Source organism: Coccomyxa subellipsoidea, assembly GCF_000258705.1.
Source record: "Coccomyxa subellipsoidea C-169, whole genome shotgun sequence".
Taxonomy (NCBI): Eukaryota; Viridiplantae; Chlorophyta; class Trebouxiophyceae; family Coccomyxaceae; genus Coccomyxa; species Coccomyxa subellipsoidea.
In genome coordinates, this window is record NW_005178038.1 from 1,917,620 (window position 1) to 1,942,419 (window position 24,800).

The window sequence follows — 24,800 nt, forward strand, 5'->3', positions numbered from 1 at the left end:
AAAGCTGCTTGTAAGGAGCTTGTTCATCAAACCATGGGTGCCAAAGGCGCACAATTGTAATGTTGCATATTGACGCCGACACAAGCACTGATAATATCAGCAATATGGAGGGTGCATGGACGAGCTCACCTTCTTCCCTCAAGCTTGCCTAAATAGGATAGAGGGGTTCAGATCGAAGGAAACCAGCCCACATTCACGTCCGCAGGGCAGATCGCACCCTCAAGCAGATTTGCAATGCTGGAGAGCAATTAAGAAGGGTTTGACGTTGTCAAAGTGAGACATGGATGTCCCCGACACTGGCCTGTCGTAATAAGACTCCATGGCAGTCTTACAATGGGTTGCTTCTTCGCCGATAAAAGCTTGGAAGCAATTTATGAAGCTTCGTTAGCAAGGTGATGTTTAATGTACCATGCTGTGTAGCTTCAGTGGAGTTTTCGGCAGGAGCTATGGACTGCATCTTGGTCCGAGTCAGCAGTGTGCTGTTTTCATTTCGTGTCCATCCCTGATGTCATGGCCTTGAAAGTCTTTATTACTTGCAGGAGAAGCGCAGGACTGTCAGTATGGGTCAACAATATCATGGTGCGTCCAACTCTATAGGATCCTCCAATCGTGGACACTCCCATGCTCTTGATGATCGCAGGGGACTGTGAACCAATTGGTTGTATAAATTCGTTTGAACTGCTGAGCATCATAATGCTTGCACATCAACCGCATTGGTGCTGCAGGCAATTGCTTGGATTTCGTGTATCCCCAAACTGCTTTTCTATTCTATTACTCCGAGAAGAGCCGTTATAATATTGATCTGGCTCAACATGGCCATTTACCACTGTTTGTGCGCATCAGCCTTGAAGAAGGAAACGAGGTGATCAGCCCTTGCCAGTGTCCTTCTCTACATACAGCATACAGGTGTTCCACCGAATATTCATGCTTGTCCTTACCGTAGTGTCCACGTGGAATGTCGATAAGGTGAACCCCACCAGAACGTGCATGCAGGCTCTTGAGACACGAGACAATGAAGATCTCTTGCGTCATTGCCAATGCTGTGGCTGGCATGGTCTGCATACTGCTCCTCAAACGCGACGAAATAGGCCAGGTCCGCACGAATGCTTTTCAATGTTTTCATTGATGACGATACATTGGGTGTTCCAGAACACAACCAGCCCCTTGATCGACATTTTTCTGATCTCTCCACAGGGTGCTCCGGTGCCAGCTGCAATGGTCCAAGCGGGCTTCATTCTTTTCTACTCTGTCCGTTATAGCACTGCGCTGCAGCTGCACTTGTTATCCTGGTGGAGCAGCATCATCATGGAGCTTGGTGGATTTCCCTTTGTGACTGCACAATTGCTGCTGCATTCAGATTTGGCACTTCCAAGTACTGTGTCTCAAACTGTGTATTGTGCAGGGCGGTGGATTGAGGGAGCGCCAGCATCAAAAGTATTGAAGGAGAGCTTGCTGCTGCTACTGATCGCTGTAGCCTTCCCAACAGCCATTTCAGCTGTGTGGGAATCACAGTTCAGGGGAAAGCTGATACAGCATGAGGATGCTCAGCAGCAGTTGAGGTCTGGCAGTGGGACAATAGAGCAGAAGATTGGCCCCTACTGGTCTTTTCTCATTGGGCAGGCATCTGCAACCGATTGACATACAGGCATATTTTTGAAATGCAGAGTGCTGGACGAGCGTATTATTGTGGTTTGTGGTCGGAGATGCTTGAGGCAATGGCCAATGCCCCGCATGCCAGATTGGAGATGATCTCATGATCTATCTTCTCTCTTCTTCTGTGCTGCTGGCATTCAATGCCAGGCCCCTTTAATTTACTTTGTTGAGTGCACATGTGCCATGGGGTCTGGAGGAGCTCAGATTTTCAGGTGCCCAACACTGGCAGCAATTGCCACATAGAAACTTGTCGGAGATGACAGGGTCTCTTTACACTTTGCCTCTCGGTGAAGAGTCATCGCTGTCACAGCACGGACATTGTGGGAGGCTTTGGATTTTTTAGCCCAATTGTTGCACTTAATAATCCAATATGAGTCACTATCTAATCATGACATAATAATTCCATGGCAAATGCCACAGTATGAGCGGTGCTACTGCAAGAGGGAGTCGTGTGCCACGTGCACTGCTGTGCGCATGGTTTTTGTGAAATGGCAAAAACCATGCCATTTCACCGAGTGGCCTGTAACATAGTTCCCCATCATCAATCGTCATACGCAGAGTTGACAGACCGTGCATGAGCCTGGTGCAGGCGTTTTGCCTGAGTTGCATGGAAATGCAAATTGACTGCCTGATTTGGATGTACTCTGGACAATATTAGCATCTGGGAATCTGTTGCTCGTGCAGCAGTGCTAGTATCAACTGGCTGCTAATATTTGTAGCAAGGAACATTTATTGTGATCAGAAAGCAATTGCGGACAAGAACTGCTCGTACAAGAGCTTCGAACGTCCAGCAAAGCAAGGTTTCACATCCTGGAATGCTCACTGGGAAGTGATTAAAGGATCAAGCGAGCAAGTGAGGTCACTAATATATCCTTTATATTGATTTTCACACAATTTTCTCGTACGATCAACTTAATCTGTGAGCGCCAGCCACCCACCCCAGTCGATACAGCAACCGATCTGCCTATTGCAAGTCAGGATTGGCACCGCTTCTGTCGTGAAGATCAGCTGGGACAATATGGAAAAATTTCCAGTTGATATTCACTACGACGCCGAGGAGCTCAGCCACAAAGTTGCATTAGAAATAGCTAGGACCATCAGGAGCCATGCTGCTGCAGGTACGTTGTGCAGGGTGCATTCATCTCTTGTGAGTTAGTGATTTGCTTGTTTTGCACAGCCGTGAATAGATTGCATCGATTGCACACATGATCTGTACATTGTGCGATGCAGGAAAGCAGTGTGTCCTAGGTCTAGCTACAGGTGAGTCTACGACTGAAACTGCTCATGAGAAGTGTAGTCGATGCACCTTGACTCCTCTCGATCTAGCATATCAACGTTCTCTTCAATCTTTCAATCTGAGGGTCCAAATGGGTTGGCTTCACAGGCTCTACACCAGTGCTTGTCTACCGAGAACTGGTGAAAATGCACAAGGAAGACAATCTGTCCTTCAAGAATGTCGTCACCTTCAATCTGGACGAGTACTATGGCCTTCATGCGGACGACCTACAGAGCTACCACAATTTCATGGCATGACTTCTGGCTCGGTTTTCATGACCATGCATAAGGAAAGCCTTCCTACTGTCCCGCTAAGTGCTGAATGGTCAATTGTTAATGCAGGCTGTGCATCTATTTGACCACATCACAGATATGGATCCTGAGAATATTCACATTCCGGATGGCTCCATCTCAGAGTCTGAAGTACTGAGGTGTGTTCAATACCCAGTTGAATGTCCTAGCTGCCAGATTTCAAGTGACCACACCATTGACTATTATCCCTATATGTCAAGCAGGCACTGCAAAGAGTACGAAGATGCAATTGAGGAAGCAGGAGGTATTGATCTGCAGTTGCTAGGTCTCGGAAGGATGGGACACATTGGATTCAATGAGCAAGGGTGCGCACCAAATGGTTCACTAAAATTTTCGCCTCTAGAATCACTGATATCGCTCGAGGATGCATGCACCTGTTGAGATGGGATGAGAAACGTATCTGACATGAGGCAAATGACACCTGCCTGCAGGACAAGCCGGGACAGTCGCACTCACATGGTCTACCTGGACCGAGTGACGCGCCTGGACGCTGCCAGCGATTTCTTTGGCGAGCAGCATGTGCCTCGTCGCGCCCTCACCATGGGCATCTCGACCATCCTCAATGTACGCCTTCTGCCCCACGCTGTGAATGCATGACCAGCCCTGCTTCCTAACTTTCCAACCTCAACATACCAGATGTGCACAGTACACATAACAGACAGAAAGAGAACTTAGTGAACAGTGGGGCATTGTGGAGGAAAAATGCATGGTGTGCAGGCGCGGCGCATACTGCTCATGGCATTTGGCGAGAACAAGGCTGACATTGCTGCTCGGGCTGTTGAGGGGCCTGTCACCAGCAAAGTCCCGGCATCTTTCCTGCAGGAGCACCCAAACGCCACTGTCTTCCTGGACATTGCATCATCATCTGGTGATTTATGCCTCCTGATAATACAATTAATCCCAGCAGCTCCCTGACTTTGGACTTCATGCCGCCCTGATACCAAATGAAAGCTTCTCAATGATTGCAGGGCTCACTCAGACACAGAAGCCCTGGGTGCTAGGCTCTGTCTGCTGGAACGAGCTGCTGGTGAAGCGTGCTGTGATCTGGCTAGCCCAGCAGCTGTCCAAGTCCATCCTAAGGTTGACAGACAGGGATTACTGTGAGAATTCTTTGCAGGCAAGCAGCTTTCCTTGCCGTTGGTGGCGCACACTTTTGTGTGGAGGCTCGTATTAATACAGTTGAGATCATGCTGTTGGCCAAAGCAACATGTGCATCCTGCAGGAGCTCTGTGAGCAACTCGGTCCTGCTGATGCCATCAATCAACGTGTCTTCATCCAACTGCAGAGCACAATCACAGGTTTTCCTGGAGGCCATGAAACAGAGCAGGTGAGACAAAGTTGTAGTGTGTGTATGCCACCTTCAAGGTTGTTACTGTGCTGGATCAGAAACAATAACTTGGCTATTTGCTCCTCCATTCATCTGCAGATGAGACGCTTCCAATGTCTGAAAGCAGATTAATTGAGATATCAGTATCAGGCAATGCTTTGCTGAGTGGTTTGGATGCACTCCACGCAGGAAGATGTAGCATGCAGCGCCTCATCATATCTTCCAAATGGAAGCGCAAAGGCAGCTGGACCCAGCAAGCGAGTCATTGTCATGTCACCCCATCCAGACGACGATGGCAAGGATCCCTGGCTTCAATTTTCCTAGCCCTTCTGCATCTGATTTATAATCTACGACAATATTGTTGTTTTTGGCAACTCACAGCTTCTGATTGCCGGTTTGCAGTGATCTCCTTGGGAGGAACACTCGCCAGGCTGTGCCAGCATGGCCACGAGGTGTGATCAGCATAATATCGTGCCTGCTTTACTACAATTGGCAGAAGATCTACAAGCTGTGCGCTAGCCGTTGGCAACCTCCTTCAGCCATCCTGCATGCGTTGCCTTGTCTCAGCGCTGTCATGCGCATGCAGGTGCATGTGGCATATCAGACATCAGGCTGCATAGCTGTGCATGACCATGATGCGCTGCGCCACCTGGACTTTGTTGAGCGCTTGGCCAGCACCACTGGACCAGGCGCTGCTCAGGCCCGCAAAACGCATGCAGAGATCAAGTCCTTTGTCGCCAAGAAGAAGTCAGGAGAGGTCAGCTGTTCCCTGCTTCTCATTGAGGATGGTTATGCCCTCTGTATTTTGGACTCTTGCCCGTGCACCCTTACTTTGGGGACTGAAGACCAGGTCTGCATGTCACAGGTAGATACCCCACGGCTGCAGCAGGTCAAGACTCTGATAAGGTACACAGAGGCCACCAGTGCGGCTGGCGTCTGCGGTGTCCCTGGAGAGCGTGCTCACTTCCTGGACATGCCCTTCTATGAGACTGGTGCGCTGCCCAACCCCAAGCTCACTTGTCTCCTGCCAAAGTATCCTTTGCTTTATTTCCCGCTGAGCGTGTGTGATGAATTAAGCAGGCACGGTAGCAAAGAAGGAGCTTTGCGATGAAGACATCCGCCTGATCGTGGAGCTGTTTCAGAGGGTGCATCCCCAGCAGATATATGCTGCTGGCGACCTGTCGGATCCCCATGGGACGCACCGCACTTGCCTGAAGGTAATATCACCAAATTTTTTAATATATTCTATAATTTCCTTGATTTCTGTCACTTCTTATAAGAGCCTCCATGAATTTTATATGCTGCCAGGCAATGTTCAATTCTCTTCCTACTAAGGAGACTCCATGAACCACGGGTCCTGACGCATACTGGACAACTTGCAGGCAGTTCTCCAGGCCGTGGATGAGGTGAAGGCGCAGGCTTGGTTCCAGGGGACAGAGGTCTTCCTCTACCGCGGCGCATGGCAGGTCAGACATCCTGCTTCCCATGCAGCAGCATGACAGGATTCCTGAGATGCCCTGGTGCATCTGATGCATTCCAGCAGCTCCCTCAACTTGTCTCTGTGCCTGTGGCTAGGAGTGGGGACCCTGGGAGGCAGATATGTGCATACCCTTGAACAGCAGTGAGCTCGACAGGAAGGTTCGTTCCCATGCCTAAATTCTGGCAGGGCACTGTTGTCACCAGTGCCTATGCAAGTCTACTTGCAGCGCCAAACAGTCAAGCTGAATTGCTGGGTGCAGGTGGAGGCCATCTTCAGGCACGAGTCGCAGAAGGACCGCGCACTGTTCCCAGGTGCAGATGACAGGGAGTTCTGGCAGCGGGCCAAGGATCGCAACAAGGTGACTGCAGCCACTACCTTTGCTAAGACCAACTGCGACGTACAGAGCTTTACTTAATGACTACCCCAATGGAAAGGATGGGGACTGAAGTTTTTTTGCGTGTGCAGGCAACTGCAGGCCTGTACAACAAGCTGGGGCTCCCAGAGTATGAAGCTATGGAGGCCTTTGTGCGCTACGATCCCTTCAAGCCCTCGCACCTCTTCAGGAAGGCTGCCAAAGCGTGCCATGCACATGCTGGCAATCAGGCATGCTAGGTAATGCGAGGTTCGGTATACCTCGTCCGACGTCAGTGTCTGGCCCAGCGCTGAGTCTTAATTAATTGCATCATTGCAGACTCTGGACGAAAATTCAAGAGGTGCAACTGTTGAGTTCAGCAATTGAAGTTACCTCTTCGAGCTTGTTCGAGGTTATACGACATTCAAAGGGCAAGGCTTTCCCAACTGGGCTTTCCATCACCCACATTGACTGTATGTATCAGGTTCACTCAGTGGTAAGCAATGTCCTATGATCCGGGCCCAAATTCAGGGTAAATATTAGGCAGAGATTTTGATAAATGTACAGCACTCCTGTGAACATGAGACCTGAACAGATTTCTGGGGAGCACTGTTGGTTGCAAGCGGATGCTGGACCTTTGAACTGATCTGCTACTGAGCGTGACACTATCTATGATTGATGTGGTGGCTGCAAAATAAATCTCATCTGCATTATACATCTAACTCCGCGCACAGGCTACTTCCCTCACACGATGCGCAGCTCCCTCCGAGCCCATGCAGCTCCCAGGAGATGCTTGTGGCGATCAAATAGCTGCTTTATGCTGCTTACAAAGTCTGCATGCACTTTCTCAATCTGCTCCTGGCTGGGGTGATCTTCTTGCTTTACTGCAGCACACAGAATCCTCGTTCAGTGCACCGCTTTGAGGCGCATAACATCAGCCAGACTTATAGAAGTGCCTTATTCAATTTCTGCCACTTCCTTTGGATTCAAACGATGCCTTCGCATGCACAAAAATGTGAAGGATCCCAGGAGAGCGACTGACCTTTGATGGGAGCACCGACAAGCGAAATTATTGGATGCTTCCTGGGTAGGGGGAGACCCCAAGCTCCCCAAAAGATGCCCATTGATGCGCGATATCGCCGAGACAATTTTTCCGCGCCCCAGAACGTCAGCAGCTGGCTCTGCCCCATATGGTACACAGGCACCAGATCTGCAACATGCACAGAAATTCCTCTTGACCCTTCATGGCGCGCATTTTTCAGGCTATCCTTCAAAAGTCGTCCTGAAGACTTTCAGACTGACCTCCAATCTAAATACATTGCCCCCAGAATAGATCAAGTCAGGCCAGCGAGATGTGCCCACCCGCGCCAGCTTGTATGGCAAGCCTCACAAAGCCCTTCCGCTTGGACAGGAAGATGACCTCATCCTGCATGTCCTGCGCCAGAAATATACCCGCGATGCCCTCCGGTATCACACTCAGGGAGGCCCCCGGCTGCCTCAAGTGCGCCAGCATCTGCTTGTACTCTGGCCAGAGCACACAAACCATGTCAGAATAAGCAATGCACGGCGCAGAAGCTGCTCTTGCAAGAAAAGCAAGGATGCCAGATCCCACTGAATAGAAACGCAACCTTCCCATGCACTTTACCTGCTGGCATGCAGCCTGCCCACGCATAGTTGTGCTTTACAAGAGGCAGCTGGAACATGATGCTAGCAATGCCCCCTCTCAAATTCTGGGGCAGTCCTGCAAAGAGAGGGCACAGACCTCTCATGTTCTAAGCAAGGATTCCATAGTACAACTTTGCAAGCTAGCGCCTGGCTTTGGTTGTTGGGGAGCATATGAGAATAGCCTCCCACCAGTTCCTTTCTGACCGCACAGAGGCAGCCCTAGCCAGGAGCCCATGGGATACACAGTATGTGGAAACTCTGCAACACACCATTGGAGTTAGGCTGCAGAGGGTTCGAGGCAGCCCATGTGATAGGGCCACAACCTATCTACCAAGCGCGTGCAAGCCAATCTAATAAATACATGACAAATCAAGTCTGCAACAGAAGAGACAACTCACCTGCAAGCAAATAGTGCCCATGTGGCTCCAAAAACTTGTCTTTGGGAGGCGTCACCAGGCGCATGCTGCAAGTGCAAGACATTTGGCTCAGGGAATTACTTGGAATACACAGAACTGTAGGAACAGGCTGCAACAATTGCACACCTGAAGTATCGCCTCCAAATGTCCCATAAGGGCAAGCTTCTGTATCCCCACCAAATCTGCAGCCACAACACATCCTTTCACATTGGCTGAGTACTTCCAACAGCAGCAATGGCTCTGGACAACCCTTTTCTGGATATAGTAAGATGGTAGTGATCAGTACATCATGTACCAAATACATGTGAAGGTGGGGCGCACGTTGCCAGCAGGCAAGAAGGTGAGGGTGATGACGACCACCAAAAGCGTGATCGCAACTTTTGAAGCCCAAAATATGGCCGAAATGAGGACCCATAGAAGCAGCCAGGGACCCAGCCACACCCACCTGCACAATCAAGCAAATACTGATGACCTTCAGCTGACCTTCCTTGTGCTTATAAGTCTGACAAGATGTCTATTCTCGGATGTTCGCTGGATCAATGTCGAAAATTCAGCTTGCAAATTACGAATAATGAATAGAAGCATTCATTGGGCATTAAGAGCAGACGCACCCAAACCAAGAAAGGAGGGTCAGCACGGCAATCGTATCTTCCACGAAGCTATTCTTTCTGGGGACCTTGCTCACGACACTTTCGGTCCCATCAGATGATACGATGGTTTCAGAAGTCCAGAATAGATCCGTCATCGTACTCAATGCACAGGTGCTATATGTCACAGTACTCGGAATGTCATCTAGAAAGTGACAGCACGAAGTGCCACGGTCTGTGTCTGCAACCGTACAATTTCATCCTACAAATGCAACCTCGTCATGGGCGAAATTACAGATAAGGAGCGACAAGTCGCTGTGTTCATTTGGCTAGCTTTCGACCGAGGGGCGCCCGTACAGGTTTAGTAACTGTTATGGCATGTGTAGCATCCTACTCTGTCGGGCAAAATCCACTACTTTAGTGGACATGCACTCCACTACATTAGTGGATTTGGCTCTCTTTCTGAGCACGCCCCTTCGGGGCGTGCAATAACAAAAGCAATGCTGCACATCCTTCAGATTTACCTACAACAATCTCAGCATTGCATAGTACCTCCGTCAAGCTAATTATTTCGGTCAAGCCTGTATCTATAGGATCGTGCGCTACTCGTTTCTGCGAAGACAGCAATGCCATTTGCCAGGTTACCGTTGCAAAGTAGGATTTGAAAGGGGGGTGGGACGGCCGCAAATGTTTATGGGAGTAATTTAAACGAATTCTTGAAGTCTTCTGTCGCTGGCCATGTGAGGTTCGCACTTTTGCCGGTTTTTTGGCATCCCCATCCTTGACTTGTTTGGACTCAGCTAATCGAATGTCACGACCATCGACGTGCATGTCTACTTCTTTCGTAGTGACTGCATGCCCTGCCAAGCCAATTCCTTGAAATGAAATGCGTGCAGGCAACACAGAGCGTTCACCTGAATTGAGCACTGATGCACCGGACAGACACTGAAGTCGTCTACAATCTAAACCAACATCAAGTTCAATTGTTCTGGTGAGCGTTACGATCCCTCTGCTGCTGTGAGTAGCCGTGGGTGTCTGCCCTGACCTGGCTTTGCTTGGAATGCCAATCTGATGAGGAGCATCTGGAGAGGACTGTGCACCCCAAAGAGTAGCAAGTAGCCCAGGTGCTTGTAAGGATAGTTGTATCACTTGTACTAGAAGGCATGCTGCTGATGTACTTCTCATTCCTTTAATGTCCTGGTGGATCACTTGCAGAAACCGTTGTGTGATGACTTCATGCAGGACGAATGGTCAGGAACAAGAGGTGGAGGGTCAGTGTCAAGGTGATACCATCAGCCGACACTCCTGCTCTGCTGCAGCCAGGCCGCAGATTTGGGAGGAACCTAGGCAGCACTGTGGCAACATCTGCACCGAGGGGACCCCGGAGGCCGGCCAGCGCCCTTCCATCCTGGCGGATCCCTGCAAGAAACACAGCTCAGCAGGAAGAACAGCAGGATGGCTTTGCAGATGGAGATGGAGAAGCCGCTGCTGCCTATTATCAGCCTCCGCCCTCACGCCGGCGTCTGCGGAAACAGGCAGCTCAAGAGGATAATAGACGGCTGCACCAAGCATGGGATGCGTGCTTTGATGACAATGTATTCAGGAACACATGTTTCCAAGCTGGTCAGCCTGCACGCCAAGCAGCACTGAAGCAGCAGCTGCAGGCAGAGTTTTTGACAGCTGCCAGAGCAGCCCTGCCCGCTTGCAGTCCATGCAGTCAGGCTGGGAGGGTGGGATCAGTGTGGGAGCAGGTGGAGACGATCAGCAGGCTTGTGTATGTCTCGATCAGCGGCAGGACAGAGGTCAGCCCCCCAGCATTCAGGTGTGGCGGGTGCAGTGCCGCCTTCACAGTCGATCCTGTGAGCATGGGATGCTTTCCTGCAACGCCACAGAGGCCGCTGGTTTACTACTCTGGAGCGCTCATGTTGCAGACGCATGAGCTCAGCCTCGCCAGCCCAACCTCAATGGTCGCCTGGACTAGCGCCCTGGAGGAGGTGCACGTCAGGAACGGCTGTGTGCCGTACGGGCAACTGAGTGGCCTGCCCAAAAATATCTGGAGGAACCTCCCAGTGGCGGTCAGACAGTGGCGCAGAATGGACATCGCCACACATGACCTCAACAGGCTTGGCGTGCAGCCCATCTGTTCGGAGGCAGGGCTCAGCGGTGACTCAGACTTGCAGCTCGGCCAGCCGCCGCCGCCCCAGGAGAACACTCAGAGGGAAGCAGCAGCGTCGTCATCGCCACCAGAAATGGAAGCAGGCAGCCTCGCGGCTCAAACTGGCAGAGATGCAGCTGAGGTGGGCCCGGCGACCCAGGAATCTCTGGACAGTCGTGCCTCCGGGGGCCCCACTGTGCAGTGTCCTTGCTGCTTTCGCACTTGCGTGGCAGCCATTGCTGACGCCTGCCTGGGACTCACGCAGCTCAGGGCGGCGGGCAAAGCCTCTGATTTCCTGCAGCCGAAGCTGCCCTATAGCCCCTTCATTGCTGATGAAGAGGTGAAGGCCTTGCTCGCTCAACGGAAGGCCTTGGACCCGGCGGCGCTGGAGCGGCCGGTCTGCTCTCAGTTCGTTGCTGCCACGCCAACCGCCTCAGACACGCAGCTGCGCCTATATGTGCAAGTGAGTCTCCTCGCATTTTTCTGGGATCTTGTTGCGCTTACTGATGTTGGCATGCATCTCATATATCCATGATTTTTTTCTCTTTTTTTCCTGGCCCCGGCTGGCAAGGGTAATACTTGGCAGCACCCTAGCGTGCCTTGCTTCAGGTGGTAAAAATACTGAATACCATGCCCACGGTTGATTGGGTCTTGCTTGGATCTGGCGAGTTCAACAAGGGGTAGGGTTATGGCAGCCTTAAATTGCAGCTCTGCAGGATGTACCTTGCTTGGCAGGAAAGCGTGTAACAAGAAGATGTGCTGGTGCTTTGGAGCCGGTCTGACACTCCCGCATGTGCTTGTGCGTAGGGCGTGGCAGCAGCAGTTTGCCGCCACGGGTATGTTCTCGTGGCGGCAAACCTGTTCACACCGGAGTGCTTTGTTTACTACGAGTTGCTCCTGCAGCGTCTGCTGAAGGAGTTCAAGCCTGAGGAGGGCAAGGATCTGAAGTACTTCTTCATTGACATTGCTTGCCAGTTTGACCCATATTGGCGAAGGTATAATCTTTCGTCCATCATGCCTGGCGTTTACGTCAAGATGTGCCCTGTACAATTATTGCATGGAACAATTTCACTCCTAGTGTCTAGTACTAGTCATGCTATGAGTGTGTGGATTCGTCGGAGTGCACAGCAGCGTCCCCTTTGAATGGTGATGTGTTGTGCTGGCAGGATGGTTCAAGGAAACGTGGAGGGTATGCCTGGCCTGGCAGTGGGGCCGTGGCATGTGAAGGCTCACATTCCGGCATGCCAAGAAAAGTATGGCGCCCGCCGCATGCTAGCGGCAGGAAACTCCTTTGGTGACAACATTGAACAGGCTTGGGCACATTACAGGAAATTTGCACACATCTTGAAGCGCATGGCGACTGCCACGCGGGAGGACTACATGACGGACCTGGTGAGTTCTCCTTTCATATGATGCAAGCTCTTGTAGCCTTGCTCGATGTTGCAGTTTGTAACCCTGTAGGTGCGAGAAGTGACAATGTTGGTCCATGTGCAGGCGATGGCTTGGCAGCGAAAAAAGGAGCGCAGGTTGCCCAAGCAGCTGCTTGAGTGGCATAGGAGGGCTGCTCGACTGCTGGCACAACTGCGGCAGTCCACGGGGGCCCTCAAGCAGGAGATTGCCCAAATCAAAGCCCCCGAGTTGCAGGTAAAATGCACCCCTCCTAGTTGCTGCACCTGTCTCTACTGATTCTCTGGGGAGATGCCATCTTGATATATCCTGCAGTCTGCAATGCTTTGCATGCTCGCTTATTGGCTGATGAATCAGGTGCAGGGTGGCGGTGGCTCAGGAGGCGTCCCATCACCGGCAGGCCAGGATCCTCTCCAAGGCGGCGCTGGTGCAGGCGCAAGTGACGAAGCAGAGGTGTGTTGGTCCTTTTTGAAGGCTCTTCTCTAGCATGGAATAAGTATCAATGGGTATGCTAGTGAGAAGGAGGTGCTCAGAGGACTCAGAGTAAAGAGCTGCCTCAGAAGAAAGTATGCAAGCAGATTGTTTGTTTTGCACGCAGGGGTCTGCCCGGGAGCAGCGGCAGACATCGTCTGAGGGGGCATCAACAAGCGCGCCCACCATCCCGGTGCTGCTCCACTCTGCACCTTCAGTTGGCTGTACTGGTGCTTGTTCATATGACATGATAGGACATTTGACATGTGACTTATGACATGACAGGACAAGACATGACAGGATGTGCATACTGGTGGAGTTTTTGTAAAGAGCAAATGGGATGCACACCTTTGGAAGATACATAAAGATGCATGAATCACTGATGTCAGGATTCTTACTCGCAGGCCCGTCTTACATGGGAGCACCACTACCAAGGCTGCTTGGAGGAGTTGTACGCGCTGGGTGGCAGTGTGACTCTCGCAGCTGAGGGGCAGCAATCGCTCTCCGAGCAAATGCGGCATGAGCACCGCCGAGTCCTTGAGGGCAAGCTGGCAGCGTGGGAGCGCAGGCACCGGGTACAGCTGCGGTGGGTGGAGGCAGACCGGTTGTACCAGGAGATAGGGGGTCAGCGGAAGAGGTTCATGATTCAGCAGCTACATGCTTCCATTGCAGCCAGGTTCGTGGATTACTACGCCCTACAGAGACAGCTGGAGACAGCGGCATATCGTGAGCGCACTAGCCTGAAGCGGTTGCGGCGCCAGATGGAAGCCATCGTGTCCAAAGTCAGCGATGACATCCTTCAGCTGCGGCGCTGGCATGCCGCCCCTGGGGACTATCAGGGAGCGCAGTATGACTGCCAGCGCTTGACCGCCCCTGGCTTGCTCGCGGCAGACACATTGCCGTGGCAGCGACAATCTGCTCAGGCAGGGTTGCTGGCTAGGAAACTGGCCGCGCTGGCGGAGCAGCAGGAGCGCTTGAAGCGGTGCTCCGAAGAGATGACCATCGTGCGGCGTGAGGCCAGGGATATGGTAGTGTTTTATGAGCACTACGCCCAGCAAGTGCAGCAAGCCGCTGGGAGGGGAGAGCGCCGCCTGCCCAGCGCCCGACAAGTTCCCCATGCGGCGGAGCTGGGGGAGGCGGGTGTGCATGCAGCCCTTGAAGCTTTCCAGCTCGGGCAGCAGGTGGTGCTCCTCTCCAAGCTTGAACAGTATCAGCACTTGGGCGGCATGGCAGGCAATGCTGTGGAAGCGCTGCACGCCGACCTCACAAACCTGGACAGCGGCACCAGCTCCGACTCGGACTGGCAGGATGCGCGGTCCGATGCCTCCTCAGACAGCAGCGGCGGCGATGATGAGGACACATAAATATTGGCACATTTGAAAATTTGGCAATGAGCATCTCGCCTTGTCTGCCAATTTTGATGTTCTCGATGCTGTTTCAAACTTTGAAAGTCAGTAGCTTCTATATAGAGTACAGTAATCTTCTATAGAGTACAGTAATCTGATTGTTCTACAATTCATCAGATCCTTTTTGGGAAGGGAGTGCGCTGTGGAATCATCTGCCAATTGGCTCAAAAATCTCAAGATCTCTTAGCAGCTTGTTCTCTCCACACACTTAAAGCAAATAATTAACACAGAGTGCCAGCTTCTTATGTTGTTAATGTAAATATGCATTGCTGTTAAAAATTATCAGTTGTTCAAGCGAAAGGCAGCCTATTGAAACTTCCTGCAACTCTTGCAATTCATGTAGCTCTGAGCAGTGCCTCTCTCTATCTCATATAAGTGTCAAAATGTGATCAATGCCTGTCGTGAATGGAGGTGTCCCTGTCATGTTTTTAAAACTTTGATGAAGGTCCACCAAATTAAATTCGTTGAATTTTATTTTTGGCAGCATATCATAATATTATGATAAAATTATACGGCTAATACTACAAATTAATATTAGTATTAATACTTAAAATTTGTATATATGTACAGGTGTCCACGTTGTTAATAGTTAATAGCATGTTGACTGCCAGCAGCCAAAAAATGAACAGTATGAACCTTGACAAGAATTGCTACTTAGAAAGATTGCCTGCCAGGTTGTGAAGCTTCCTTAGTTAGAGGAAGGCCATGACCCACTGCCCACCATTAATGACAATAAAGACCTTCAGTCTTCAAAAGATTTGTATTGGTTCTAAGAAGATATGTCTGTCATAATGTGATTTTTTGATGACTCTTGGAGAGGTCATGTCAACAGTCGGCAACATGCGCCCATATGGCATGCATGTGACTCTGGACCAGATCCTCAAGGTGTAATTATAGTAAATATCTGGTTAGCTACCTATAGGCTGAGCATGTTGCAGTACCGTCATTGGCTTCACTTTCTACCAAAACCTGGGGGGACTTTAGTGTCCATGCAAGCCTGTGAGTGATCATTCTCATGTCGACAGCTTGTTTGGACCATCCAAATAAATGACCATGATATTAAAATATTTATCAGAAGCCAATTAGCCCTTCAGCTTCAATTAATGTTTAACGAGTCACCCATTGCATGGACTTTATCTCCACATTGTGAATTCGAGTTTCAAGCCTTAATATTTGCAGTGGCTTTAATTCTGCTTTGCAAGAATTATCAGATAAAAAAGAATAATGCATATATTTGACCAATTGGAGCAACAAGGCTTGAAGCCTTGCGAGCCGAGCTTGTTCAATATAATTAAATATAAAATAAATGAATGCAACAATAATATCAATCTGATCTATTGACAACAATATTACACTGTAGAGGCGCCTTCTAGTTATAATCGAGTGATTGCTTTTTAAGAGTACACTGAGGGCAATGGTGTGGCAAATAACTAGTGGGTACCCACTATTCACTTGCTACCAACACCGGTGTTGGGTAGCCATTGTGGCAACTTGCAATTGCCTGAAACGTTGATGCACATGTGTACGTGCCCACTGGCCACGGGCATGGCATGGGTTGCACCTGCAGCACAAGACATGCGTTGCTCATGAGCACATCTCGAGATGCTTGATGCTTTAAAGAAATTTCTCTCAGGTTATAATGTTCGACGGTGGTCCCACTGGAATCTCTTAATGGGTAGCCTTACGCCATTTATACTAGTACTGACCCGATGGCATCATTATGATCATCAGCATGATGCTTAAGGCTCCAAGGCTTTGGCCCGCGGCTTCAACCCGATTTCTACAGCACTTCTACACTTGGATCATACTCTTGCTTTCCTGAGATCTCACCTGTACATGACCAGTGCCCAGTGAATGAGGGCGGTGTGTGCATGCATGGCTCCCGCCTTCAAGGAAGTTCAGTGGTTGAAGATTACTAGGTTTCCTGCACACACAGCCGTGGTGCTTGAAGGAATTTCGAAAACCACACTCTTCGAGAAGGCATTTCAGGGTTTCGTTTGAGCAAGATTACAAAGGTGGCAGGTCCTATGTTCAGAGGTGTGCTGCCCCAACCCTGGACTGCAAAAGCCTCTTCATAGCGTGCGATACCTACAGGGCCGGTCAAGAGACTCTTTCACAAGAATACCATCAATAATCAATATTGAAAGAGTCTAAATATTGACGCTGAGTGCGTGCTGCACGGACAGCACGTCCTCAACCCTGGCGATCTCAGATGGCTGCTCGATGTAAAGAGATGTGCCCATCAAGGAGGGGCACCCACGCTGTGCAGCAAATTGACACCCCAATTCTGTCGCTTGTGGCACATTTGATTGATACACATCGCGTGCGTGTACCATAGCGTGGGTGCCGGCAAGATAAGGGCATCACCTTTGCGCCATCTGATGTGACATGCCGTGTGTCTTTATGCAGCGACCAAGAAGTGCGATGATGCTGAGAAGAATCTTGTAGCAATTCTTCCACGTTCAACATTCTATGTGAGTGGATTTCGACACCGACATCGTAGAGAAACAGCAAGAACGAGCCAGGCTGCTCAATGACAGATGGGGTTAATAATATTATAAGATAGGCTCAGGGGATTTATTTTCTTGCCCTCCACCGCCACTACCTTGTGGCGGTCAGCAGCAGTGCTCTGTCTTCAAGCAGAAGTGCTCCATCCCACTGGCCACTTCAGATTCGAAGGTTGAGCATGTGAGGCAACCGGGAGCAAAATTACCTTACAGATTGTTACATGCATGATATCTGGTTACCGTCATGATTGTTGCGCACATGTGCAGAGAGGGACAAGTGAGTGACTAATATTAGTTGCGTAGAGCGCATGGATGTGCAACGCCTTGTAGTGAGGCAGACTTGGTCACAACCTACTACAGTCCTCATTGCAATATCAAATTTAGGACATAAAAAAAATTGATGCTACATTTGCGTCATGCTCACACGCCAATTCTGACTAAGCTTGAAACTGACTTAGCTTGAAAGTGCAAAGATCACATTGCAAGTCACTCTCCAGCCGCCGGTGGGCGCCTCAGAAAGCGAAGGCACCTCTCGGGAACTGCCACCATCTGATTGCCCCCAATTGCTTCCAAGGGTGTTCTGCCTGCTCTGACTTCATCTGTGTCGCTCAACCATGCCTTCTGGTGTCCAGCCCCAGTTGCGTCTGTGATGGTGAGCCCGCAAATAACACCAAACCCCTCAAGCTCAGCACCGTGGAACCGTGTGCCAGGCCCAATATGCACCACCTCTGCCGTCCCCACTATCCTCCTGTCATCTGTTAGGACATAGACTGTGTCATCTGGCAGAATCTGCACGTCACTGTGCGCGCTCGAATGGCCTCTGGCTTGCGGCGAGGGGTTCAGCTGACATGCCAGCCCTGCGATGACACCCATTGCAGCTTCCATGTTGATCCCAGGGGAGGAAACTTCCAGGGACGGTCGACCTGCGCGCACCAACACACAGCTGCTTACAATCCGCGATTATTACCGCATTCAAGCAATATCTTCCCTAGTGTCTTGCTAGGATGTCAAGCTCAAATTTATTCCTGTTGTTAGTATTACCCAGATGACCCTTAGGTGCGGCACTCTACCACATCATATGTAGCAGGGTGCGTGAGTGACAGGCATGACTCAGGCAAAGGGGCAAGCACAGCATGTGGAGCAGGGTGCGTGAAAGACAGGCATGGCTCAGGCAAAGGGGCAAGCAGACACTTCAGCATTGAGAGACAAGACATGAACAAATCAACTACACCAGCGTATGAGAGCAGTCAGTTGACAAGTTCACAGGAATGACAGAGCAGGATTTTGTACATGCCTGCTGGGCCATCTGCAGAGCGGTAGGAGGAAGCTGGCTCCTCATCGGCAGCGAGCTCCAGAGCAGGATCAAAGAAGACCATGGCGCCAGACAGCGGTGACTGCTCCAAGGCTGACTGCGACTGCTCCGCTGCCGTAGCACTCCCACCTAGACAACACATGCCTGTCGTCAGCTTATTGCTGACAATTACCTGTCGATAAACCTTCGGGGTATGATTCGCATGGCATTATAACTTAGAAACTCACTGTGAGTGGAATCATATAAGCCAGGACAAAGAGAGCCATGATGGCTCCTCACCTTCTCCGGCGCGCGCCGCATTCTGCTCCTCAGCCAGCAACATTGCCAGCGCCACACCAGTTGCAGCCTCTTCGACGTTCATGGGCGAGCTCCCGGCAGCGCCTCCGAGAGCCACCTTCAGCCGTTTTGGATGACAGAGGGCCGCTGCAATGTGCCGGTAGTCGATCACCAGCACAGCCATTTTGGCCGGCGATGCGGCATGCCCCTGCATGCTCAGCCGCACGTTGGGGACTGGCACAGGCTGCGGCGACTCATCTGCCAGCAAGCAGCCGTGCAACGGCGACTGGCTCGCACAAGCTGTGGGCTGCGGCGGCACTTCGCTGGCCTCAGGCAGGACACCCTCTGCCTGCCCTTCTGGCTCTGCTGGGTCACTGTGCTGCTGCGCTGGCTGGTCATCCGCATCTGACTCAGAGAAGAGGTTCCCAACCTCGTCTTCGTCGCCCTCAGTGGGGGGACCCCAAAACTCTGCGGCTCTGGCGGTTGGGCGCCTGAGCCTGCCTCGGCTGCCCCTTCTGGGCCGATTGCTGCCACGCGCGCCGCCTGTGCCGCGGCGGCCACGCTTCCTGCCCCGACCCCGCCCATGCCCTTCCTGCACGCCCCCACCGGTGGCTGCCTCTCCTGCACCCCGTCCCTCCACATCTGCGCGTGCCCCACCGCCTTCCCCTGCCACCGCTGCCTCGGGCTCCCCCTGGCTATCTGTCTGCACGCGCGCCTCGAGGAACCATATCTCCATATGCAGCTGGTTGCCATCGCTGCCTGGCTGCACAGCGCGCACCAAACCAACAGGAGCCTTGGCAGCACGACCCAACTGGGACAAGTTGCGTGCTGGGAACTCCCCGTCGCGGTGCAGCGTGCTTGTGACGGCCCAGAGAGCGACACCAATCGAGGGAGTGCTCTCCCCCAACTGCGGCAGGTAGTGGCACTTGTCGAAGGTCCAGAGCAACTCGTCAATCTGCTTGAGTTTGACCACGGGCAGGCCGCTGCTCACTCCTGCAAACATGTGAGCGCCTCAATTGACTGGCTATCATTCCCTTCCATCAAATCTGCAGAAGTTAAAGCCTTCTCGGGTGTGCAACAGTCACCAGGTGATCAGAGCTTCCAGCTGAGAGCGCCCACTCACCCTTGTTAACAATGGACTTGGCCGCTTCCATCTGAAGCTGTGACTTCTTCGGCGCCTGTAACAACAATAACTTACAATCAGTGTGTTCAGCCAAACTCGCTTTCACTGCACCAGCAGCTTGACAGATGAGAGGCGTTCACAAAGCACATGCAAACATAAGGATCCTCAACAAGATGCCCACCTTCTGCCTTGCTGGTCTTTGCCGTGCCGGTTGGGCTGCGGCCTCAACAGCGGCTGTGATCTCTTCAACCGCCGCCGCACTCGGCTCCAGTCCACCTGCATGACAGCATCCATTAGCTGCCAGCGCATAAGATGTCCAGAGGAAATGGTGAGGACATGTTATTAATTTGCCAGGCATAAGATGTGTAGGCGCTGATCGTTACAGCCATCATGGATAGCTACCTTCTGGATGCTCAAATCTAAGCAGCCCTTCCACCCTGGCGAGCAGCGCGCTTCTGGTGAAGATCACTGGCCGCTGGCCTCTGTCAAGCAGGAACCGCTTCAGCTCTGCAACGGTGGATGAGGCCTTGAGGCTGAACGCAAGCCACCGTTGGACGATGTCCTGCTCGGCTCCCTGAGCGCTGAGCTGCCTGCGGCTGATCCCTGGCTGTGGCGCTTGCGAAGGTCCTGCAGCTTCTGCCTCTGGGGCTGCGGGACCCTGCATGCCGCCTGCTGCAGCTGTGGCGCCCCTCTGCGCCTGTCCTTGGGCTGTCTGGCCTGCCTGAAGTCCACTGGCCTGGAGATACGAGGCTGCCATCACTGTCCTGTTCAGGTTGGGCACTGCTGCCAGCAATCTGCTGGCGCTCTTGCTGAAGCTGACTTTCTGATTGAGGTGTCTCGTTGCAAAGATGGCGGTCGAAGTCGTCCCATTGTCTTCGAGGCGAGCCTGCTGACCACCAATGATGCCTCGAATCTTGCTTGATCGCCTATCGGCTCTCTTCCTCTCCAAGTCGCCGGTCTCTGCCTCTGAACGCAACGCAAAAGTCAGAGTTAGTTACTCTGTGTCAAGGTCATGGGGAGATTCAAAACATAGGTGTTCCCAACCTTCAAAGATGGAGTGCTTATTGAGACCTACCAATCACTCCTTGATGCATGATAAAATTCAACTTATCCTCATTGAGATCCTTGCCCCTGGTTTGGGCTGCAATGACGCAGTCCTCACAGCATTTGTGGGTAATATTTCTGAGCTCTGGATACTTTTCGCTCTCAATCTTCCCGCGAATAGAATAGTAGCCATTAGCTCTGGACAATGCTGAAGGTTCATCTCGGCCAAGGCAGCTCTGATGGAATTATCTGACCCCTGAGTCCACGGCATTGCAACGTTGCAATGGCACCCTTGCCTCTTGTTTGAAGACCCAGTCGGCAACAGCGTCGTGGCCGTATTCGTCCTTTGTCAGACCTTCTGAATAGAATCTGATAATATAATCACAACCTACACAGCGAGTCAAGCGTTCTGAACTTGCGCAGTTCGGATGAAGCTTCTCCTTGTCACTGCCACACTTGTAACACGGGATCCTAGCAATAATAAGTGACATGCTCGGTACAGAAACACATCACTGATCATTCTCCATGCTTACTGACGAAAGGCCTAATTTTTATTACCAAAATGGCATGCTATGGAATGTGTTACCAGGTGGCATGGCCCCTGATTGCCAATAATCCACCACATTAGTAGCGTTTACATCCACTAAAGTAGTGGATTTTGATTACTCGGGTGCCCTGTGTGTAGGCATCTGGTGGTGTGTCCACCTGCTTTCCCTTCCTAGCAGCAGGGCCTCAACTTGTAAAGCTATCCAAATAGGTGCTGCACCAACAAACTCGGAGGGCAAATATACCACACAGTATCCAGTACACCTCTGCGGTTGCTGCCATGGATCTATATTTAGGTTGCCGGCGGTTGCAGTACCGGGTGCGCACCATGCGCGCATGCATGCGCCGCGCAGATGCTGATGAATGCATGCATGAGCATTCACAGTGATGCGCCTAGCCATGAAAGTGATCCCTCAGTATGACAGTCATACTATGACTCATGGCAAGATGCCACCACCGTATTTTTGACCAAATCTGGTGAACAGAACAGCTAACAATGTCAGATTCTCGCATCACCAGATATTTATGGCGCCACGCATGTACTATTGGTTCTTGACCGCTTCAGAAATTATAGATCTCGTCACATTTGGACACTCCACTAGAGATCTATACATGGTGAAACAAGCAAACAGGAATTCAGTTGCTCAATCTGACATGAACAGAAATGGCATCATCATCTAGATCTGGTAGTCATCCCAAAGCAGCACAATCCTGTACAAAGCCTTTGGGGCAAGCGACAATATCCTCACACTCAGATGCACATCATCCTTCCATTTCCACTATGCAGACCTTGCTGCACACCCAGCACCTCATGTGCAATCAAGCTTGCATCAGGGTCTGCCAACGATCCTTTCCTATCCTGCCCACCCTTCTATCCTCCTTTACATCAACATTCTATCTACAACCGTCACGCGTTCGACCAAAGAATGGCAAGAGATGGACTGACTACGTGCCTGGCGCTTTGAAGGGCCCCTGCACAAAGAATTCCTCACGAATTCGAATCATAAAGAATATGCACAGCATGTACAAGAAGCTTCCACAAAGTGAGCTCAGCAAACATGCTGAGCAGACTCCGCATTGATGCAACATTGACAGTATCCTGCTGTGACACTGCTACTGGCCCTCCTATATAGCCAATATGGTGCCAATCAGAAATTCTCACTAAGACTGCTCTCTCCACTCAAATGCAAATTGATTTGCTGGCCTCTGCTGTACCTCGCAGCTGATTATCACTTTGCTCCAGGAAAGATGAGCGGGTGGTCCTCTCGGTATGTGCAGAACAGCCTGTCCCACCAGGTAAAGTACAGGCCCCTGTTATAGCGAGGGTCCACATGGTGCAAGTAATGAGCCTTTGAGGTTGCAGCCATCGGCGTCAGGCCCACTCCTGCTGTCACCAGCGCATGCAGCCACAGCGGTGCCTCATAGCCAGTGTGGCCAAGAATATTTGTGCCCACCTGCATGCCCAAGAGAAACATTGCAGCAGCTCAGATTGTGTGTGCAGCATGTTGCTGTTCTTGGCCTTGCTGAACTTACGTGAGACAAATGCTTGAAGTTGAAGGTGCTGGCACACAGGGCACTGGCACCATAATGTGCCACATCTTACCTCAAAGATGATGAGAAGGACAAGTGCTGCCAAGTTCCAACGCTGCTGGTAGGAAAGGAAGATGCCGATGACGAGATGGAACGCAACAAAACAGAGGCCGATGTCTGCTGCATCTCCAAATGCTGTCCCATGAGCGGTTATTGCTGATCCTATCTCATGGTGCTGCGAGTGCACCTTCTTGTACAGCGGCTTCACCTGAAGCATACCAGTCGTTTAGCTTCAGCATGCCAACAAGCCAGCAGAGGTCTGCTTGGAATTGCTGCAATATTCTAACATGTCAGATTTGGTCTGCAAATGCGGTCAAGCTCACCTTGTGAAAGGTCTGGTGAACAGCAAAGAACCATGCGTCATGAAGAACCATTGCAAACCTGCAGTTCAGGTCAAGACACTCATCATAGAATAGAAATGATACAAATTCCTGGACATTATGCAGCGCAAGATTGAGACCCGATTATTTCAGAGCAAAAACAATCATGCTGCAGTGCTGCAGTGCTCACCATATGAAAGGCCACACGTCCAGAGGGGCAAGGCTGATGTACATATTGCTCCAGAGCCGCGGCCAGAGATGTCTGGCAACGACATAGTACAGCAGCACATATGGAGCTCCCACTGACCAAATGTTGCTCAGCGGGTGCTCAACATATATTCTTTTTGCCCCTGGCGCGAGCCTCCGCATCTGCCCCTTCTTCTCCAGCCACTGGCATAATTTGAAGCCCAAGTGCTCCATCACATAATTGCCGGCACCAACGGCAAAGCCAGCTGCCAATGCTAAGAGGACATACTGCACGGCAAAGGCAACCGTTACTCAAATTTCTCGAGAGATGTTTAAATACTATTCAGGAATCTGGGAATCCAGACACACAAGACAAGTTGTAGGGTGCATATGAGCTCCAAAACCAGAGATATGTGCAGACTGCTGATTCTAAGATGCCTCACCGGTAATTCATGCTCTATTACATCTCGAGAAAGGACATATCCAGGGAGGTGTGCGGCGTGCTGCAGTAAATCCACAGCCAACCCTGACATCCTGCAGCCAGCCCACAATAGCGTCAGCACCCGTCCTGTAAATTCCACTAGCCCATGCCATTAAAACGGGTAGAATGTCTAGATGTTATGCTTACAATCTTGCATGCATGTTGGAGTATTGGGCCTTCACTATAAATTATACCGACAGCATCAACAGCTTCGCATCAGAAAGAGATGCCGTCAGGAGCCATCGATCATTTTGTCAAAGCAAAGTCAACGCAAATTGCTCGAGAAATATACACCTGAAGCTCTGGATTACTGTAACTATACAAATATTTAGCTTCACAAGGGACAAAATATGGCGCGCGTCTTATTTTCCGACAACACCTTCGGGCCTGCTGCCAAGCTTGTACGTGACAAAATAAGCTTTCCAAGCAAACGCCCAACTCTCAACAATGTTACTGTGAACACATGAACTAAACCTCGGTGTCTATTGAAGCTTTGCAGAGCAATTTGATGACAATTCATTACTGTCTCGACGTGGCTTGGTAAGGGTTAGTGAGCACCTTCTCTAAGGTGTGAAGCTCGTGCGCATGCAAGATTGGAAGAATTCATCTTCTTCTCACATTTATTTTGGAATTACCATGTCTCATGTAAGGTGACAGTGAGCGAAAGGCATTACACTTGCAAGTTTAGTGCCTCGACACGGGCCTAAGCAAGATGGCCTCAGCGATGCCTGCCTTGACAGGCATCTGGCACACACTTAGGGATACTGGGAAGACGTATCACTGTCTGCAATGCAAAATATTGCTAACTCATGAGTTTAGGTGTCTCGCATTACACGCACGTTCATACAGCCAATCACTTCGCTGTCAAGCTCAAGTGACGGCTCAACGACGATCAGCGCAAGAGATACC

The 24,800-nt window shown here is 50.9% G+C and overlaps 7 protein-coding genes across 7 annotated transcripts; 3 read left to right on the forward strand and 4 right to left on the reverse strand.

Moving 5' to 3' along the window:
- Nucleotides 1-237: 237 nt before the first annotated feature.
- Nucleotides 238-6,659, forward strand: COCSUDRAFT_46933 (nagb/rpia/CoA transferase-like protein; the record flags this gene model as incomplete). The annotated part of the gene is made up of 14 exons (XM_005649247.1): nucleotides 238-392; nucleotides 540-579; nucleotides 726-862; nucleotides 994-1,093; nucleotides 3,271-3,359; nucleotides 3,672-3,804; nucleotides 3,958-4,108; nucleotides 4,209-4,267; nucleotides 5,154-5,324; nucleotides 5,433-5,559; nucleotides 5,648-5,784; nucleotides 5,950-6,033; nucleotides 6,307-6,405; nucleotides 6,513-6,659. Exons 1-14 carry the CDS (start codon nucleotides 334-336, stop codon nucleotides 6,657-6,659), a joined length of 1,533 nt encoding a protein of 510 aa, XP_005649304.1. The 5' UTR covers nucleotides 238-333.
- Nucleotides 6,660-7,738: 1,079 nt separating this feature from the next.
- COCSUDRAFT_62178 (hypothetical protein) lies at nucleotides 7,739-8,102 on the reverse strand (the record flags this gene model as incomplete). The annotated part of the gene is made up of 2 exons (XM_005649248.1): nucleotides 7,739-7,923; nucleotides 8,045-8,102. The coding sequence occupies 2 exons, from the start codon at nucleotides 8,100-8,102 to the stop codon at nucleotides 7,739-7,741; spliced, it is 243 nt and encodes an 80-aa protein (XP_005649305.1).
- A 1,492-nt stretch (nucleotides 8,103-9,594) lies between these two features.
- Nucleotides 9,595-11,215, forward strand: COCSUDRAFT_28354 (hypothetical protein; the record flags this gene model as incomplete). Its single annotated transcript, XM_005649249.1, has 3 exons — nucleotides 9,595-9,812; nucleotides 9,964-10,058; nucleotides 10,310-11,215. A coding segment is annotated over exon 3 (900 nt), but the record flags the coding sequence as incomplete, so codon positions are not given.
- A 2,799-nt stretch (nucleotides 11,216-14,014) lies between these two features.
- Nucleotides 14,015-14,248, reverse strand: COCSUDRAFT_9827 (hypothetical protein; the record flags this gene model as incomplete). Its single annotated transcript, XM_005649250.1, has 1 exon — nucleotides 14,015-14,248. A coding segment is annotated over one exon (234 nt), but the record flags the coding sequence as incomplete, so codon positions are not given.
- Nucleotides 14,249-15,551: 1,303 nt separating this feature from the next.
- COCSUDRAFT_46935 (hypothetical protein) lies at nucleotides 15,552-20,481 on the reverse strand (the record flags this gene model as incomplete). Its single annotated transcript, XM_005649251.1, has 8 exons — nucleotides 15,552-16,067; nucleotides 16,337-16,430; nucleotides 16,874-17,936; nucleotides 18,308-18,454; nucleotides 18,605-19,594; nucleotides 19,725-19,779; nucleotides 19,906-20,000; nucleotides 20,127-20,481. The coding sequence occupies 6 exons, from the start codon at nucleotides 20,479-20,481 to the stop codon at nucleotides 17,500-17,502; spliced, it is 2,079 nt and encodes a 692-aa protein (XP_005649308.1). The 3' UTR covers nucleotides 15,552-16,067; nucleotides 16,337-16,430; nucleotides 16,874-17,499.
- A 1,614-nt stretch (nucleotides 20,482-22,095) lies between these two features.
- Nucleotides 22,096-22,395, forward strand: COCSUDRAFT_36071 (hypothetical protein; the record flags this gene model as incomplete). The annotated part of the gene is made up of 1 exon (XM_005649252.1): nucleotides 22,096-22,395. One exon carries the CDS (start codon nucleotides 22,096-22,098, stop codon nucleotides 22,393-22,395), a length of 300 nt encoding a protein of 99 aa, XP_005649309.1.
- Nucleotides 22,396-22,543: 148 nt separating this feature from the next.
- COCSUDRAFT_14510 (hypothetical protein) lies at nucleotides 22,544-23,692 on the reverse strand (the record flags this gene model as incomplete). Its single annotated transcript, XM_005649253.1, has 4 exons — nucleotides 22,544-22,768; nucleotides 22,918-23,112; nucleotides 23,228-23,285; nucleotides 23,430-23,692. Coding segments are annotated over 4 exons (741 nt in total), but the record flags the coding sequence as incomplete, so codon positions are not given.
- Between the last annotated feature and the right edge of the window lie 1,108 nt (nucleotides 23,693-24,800).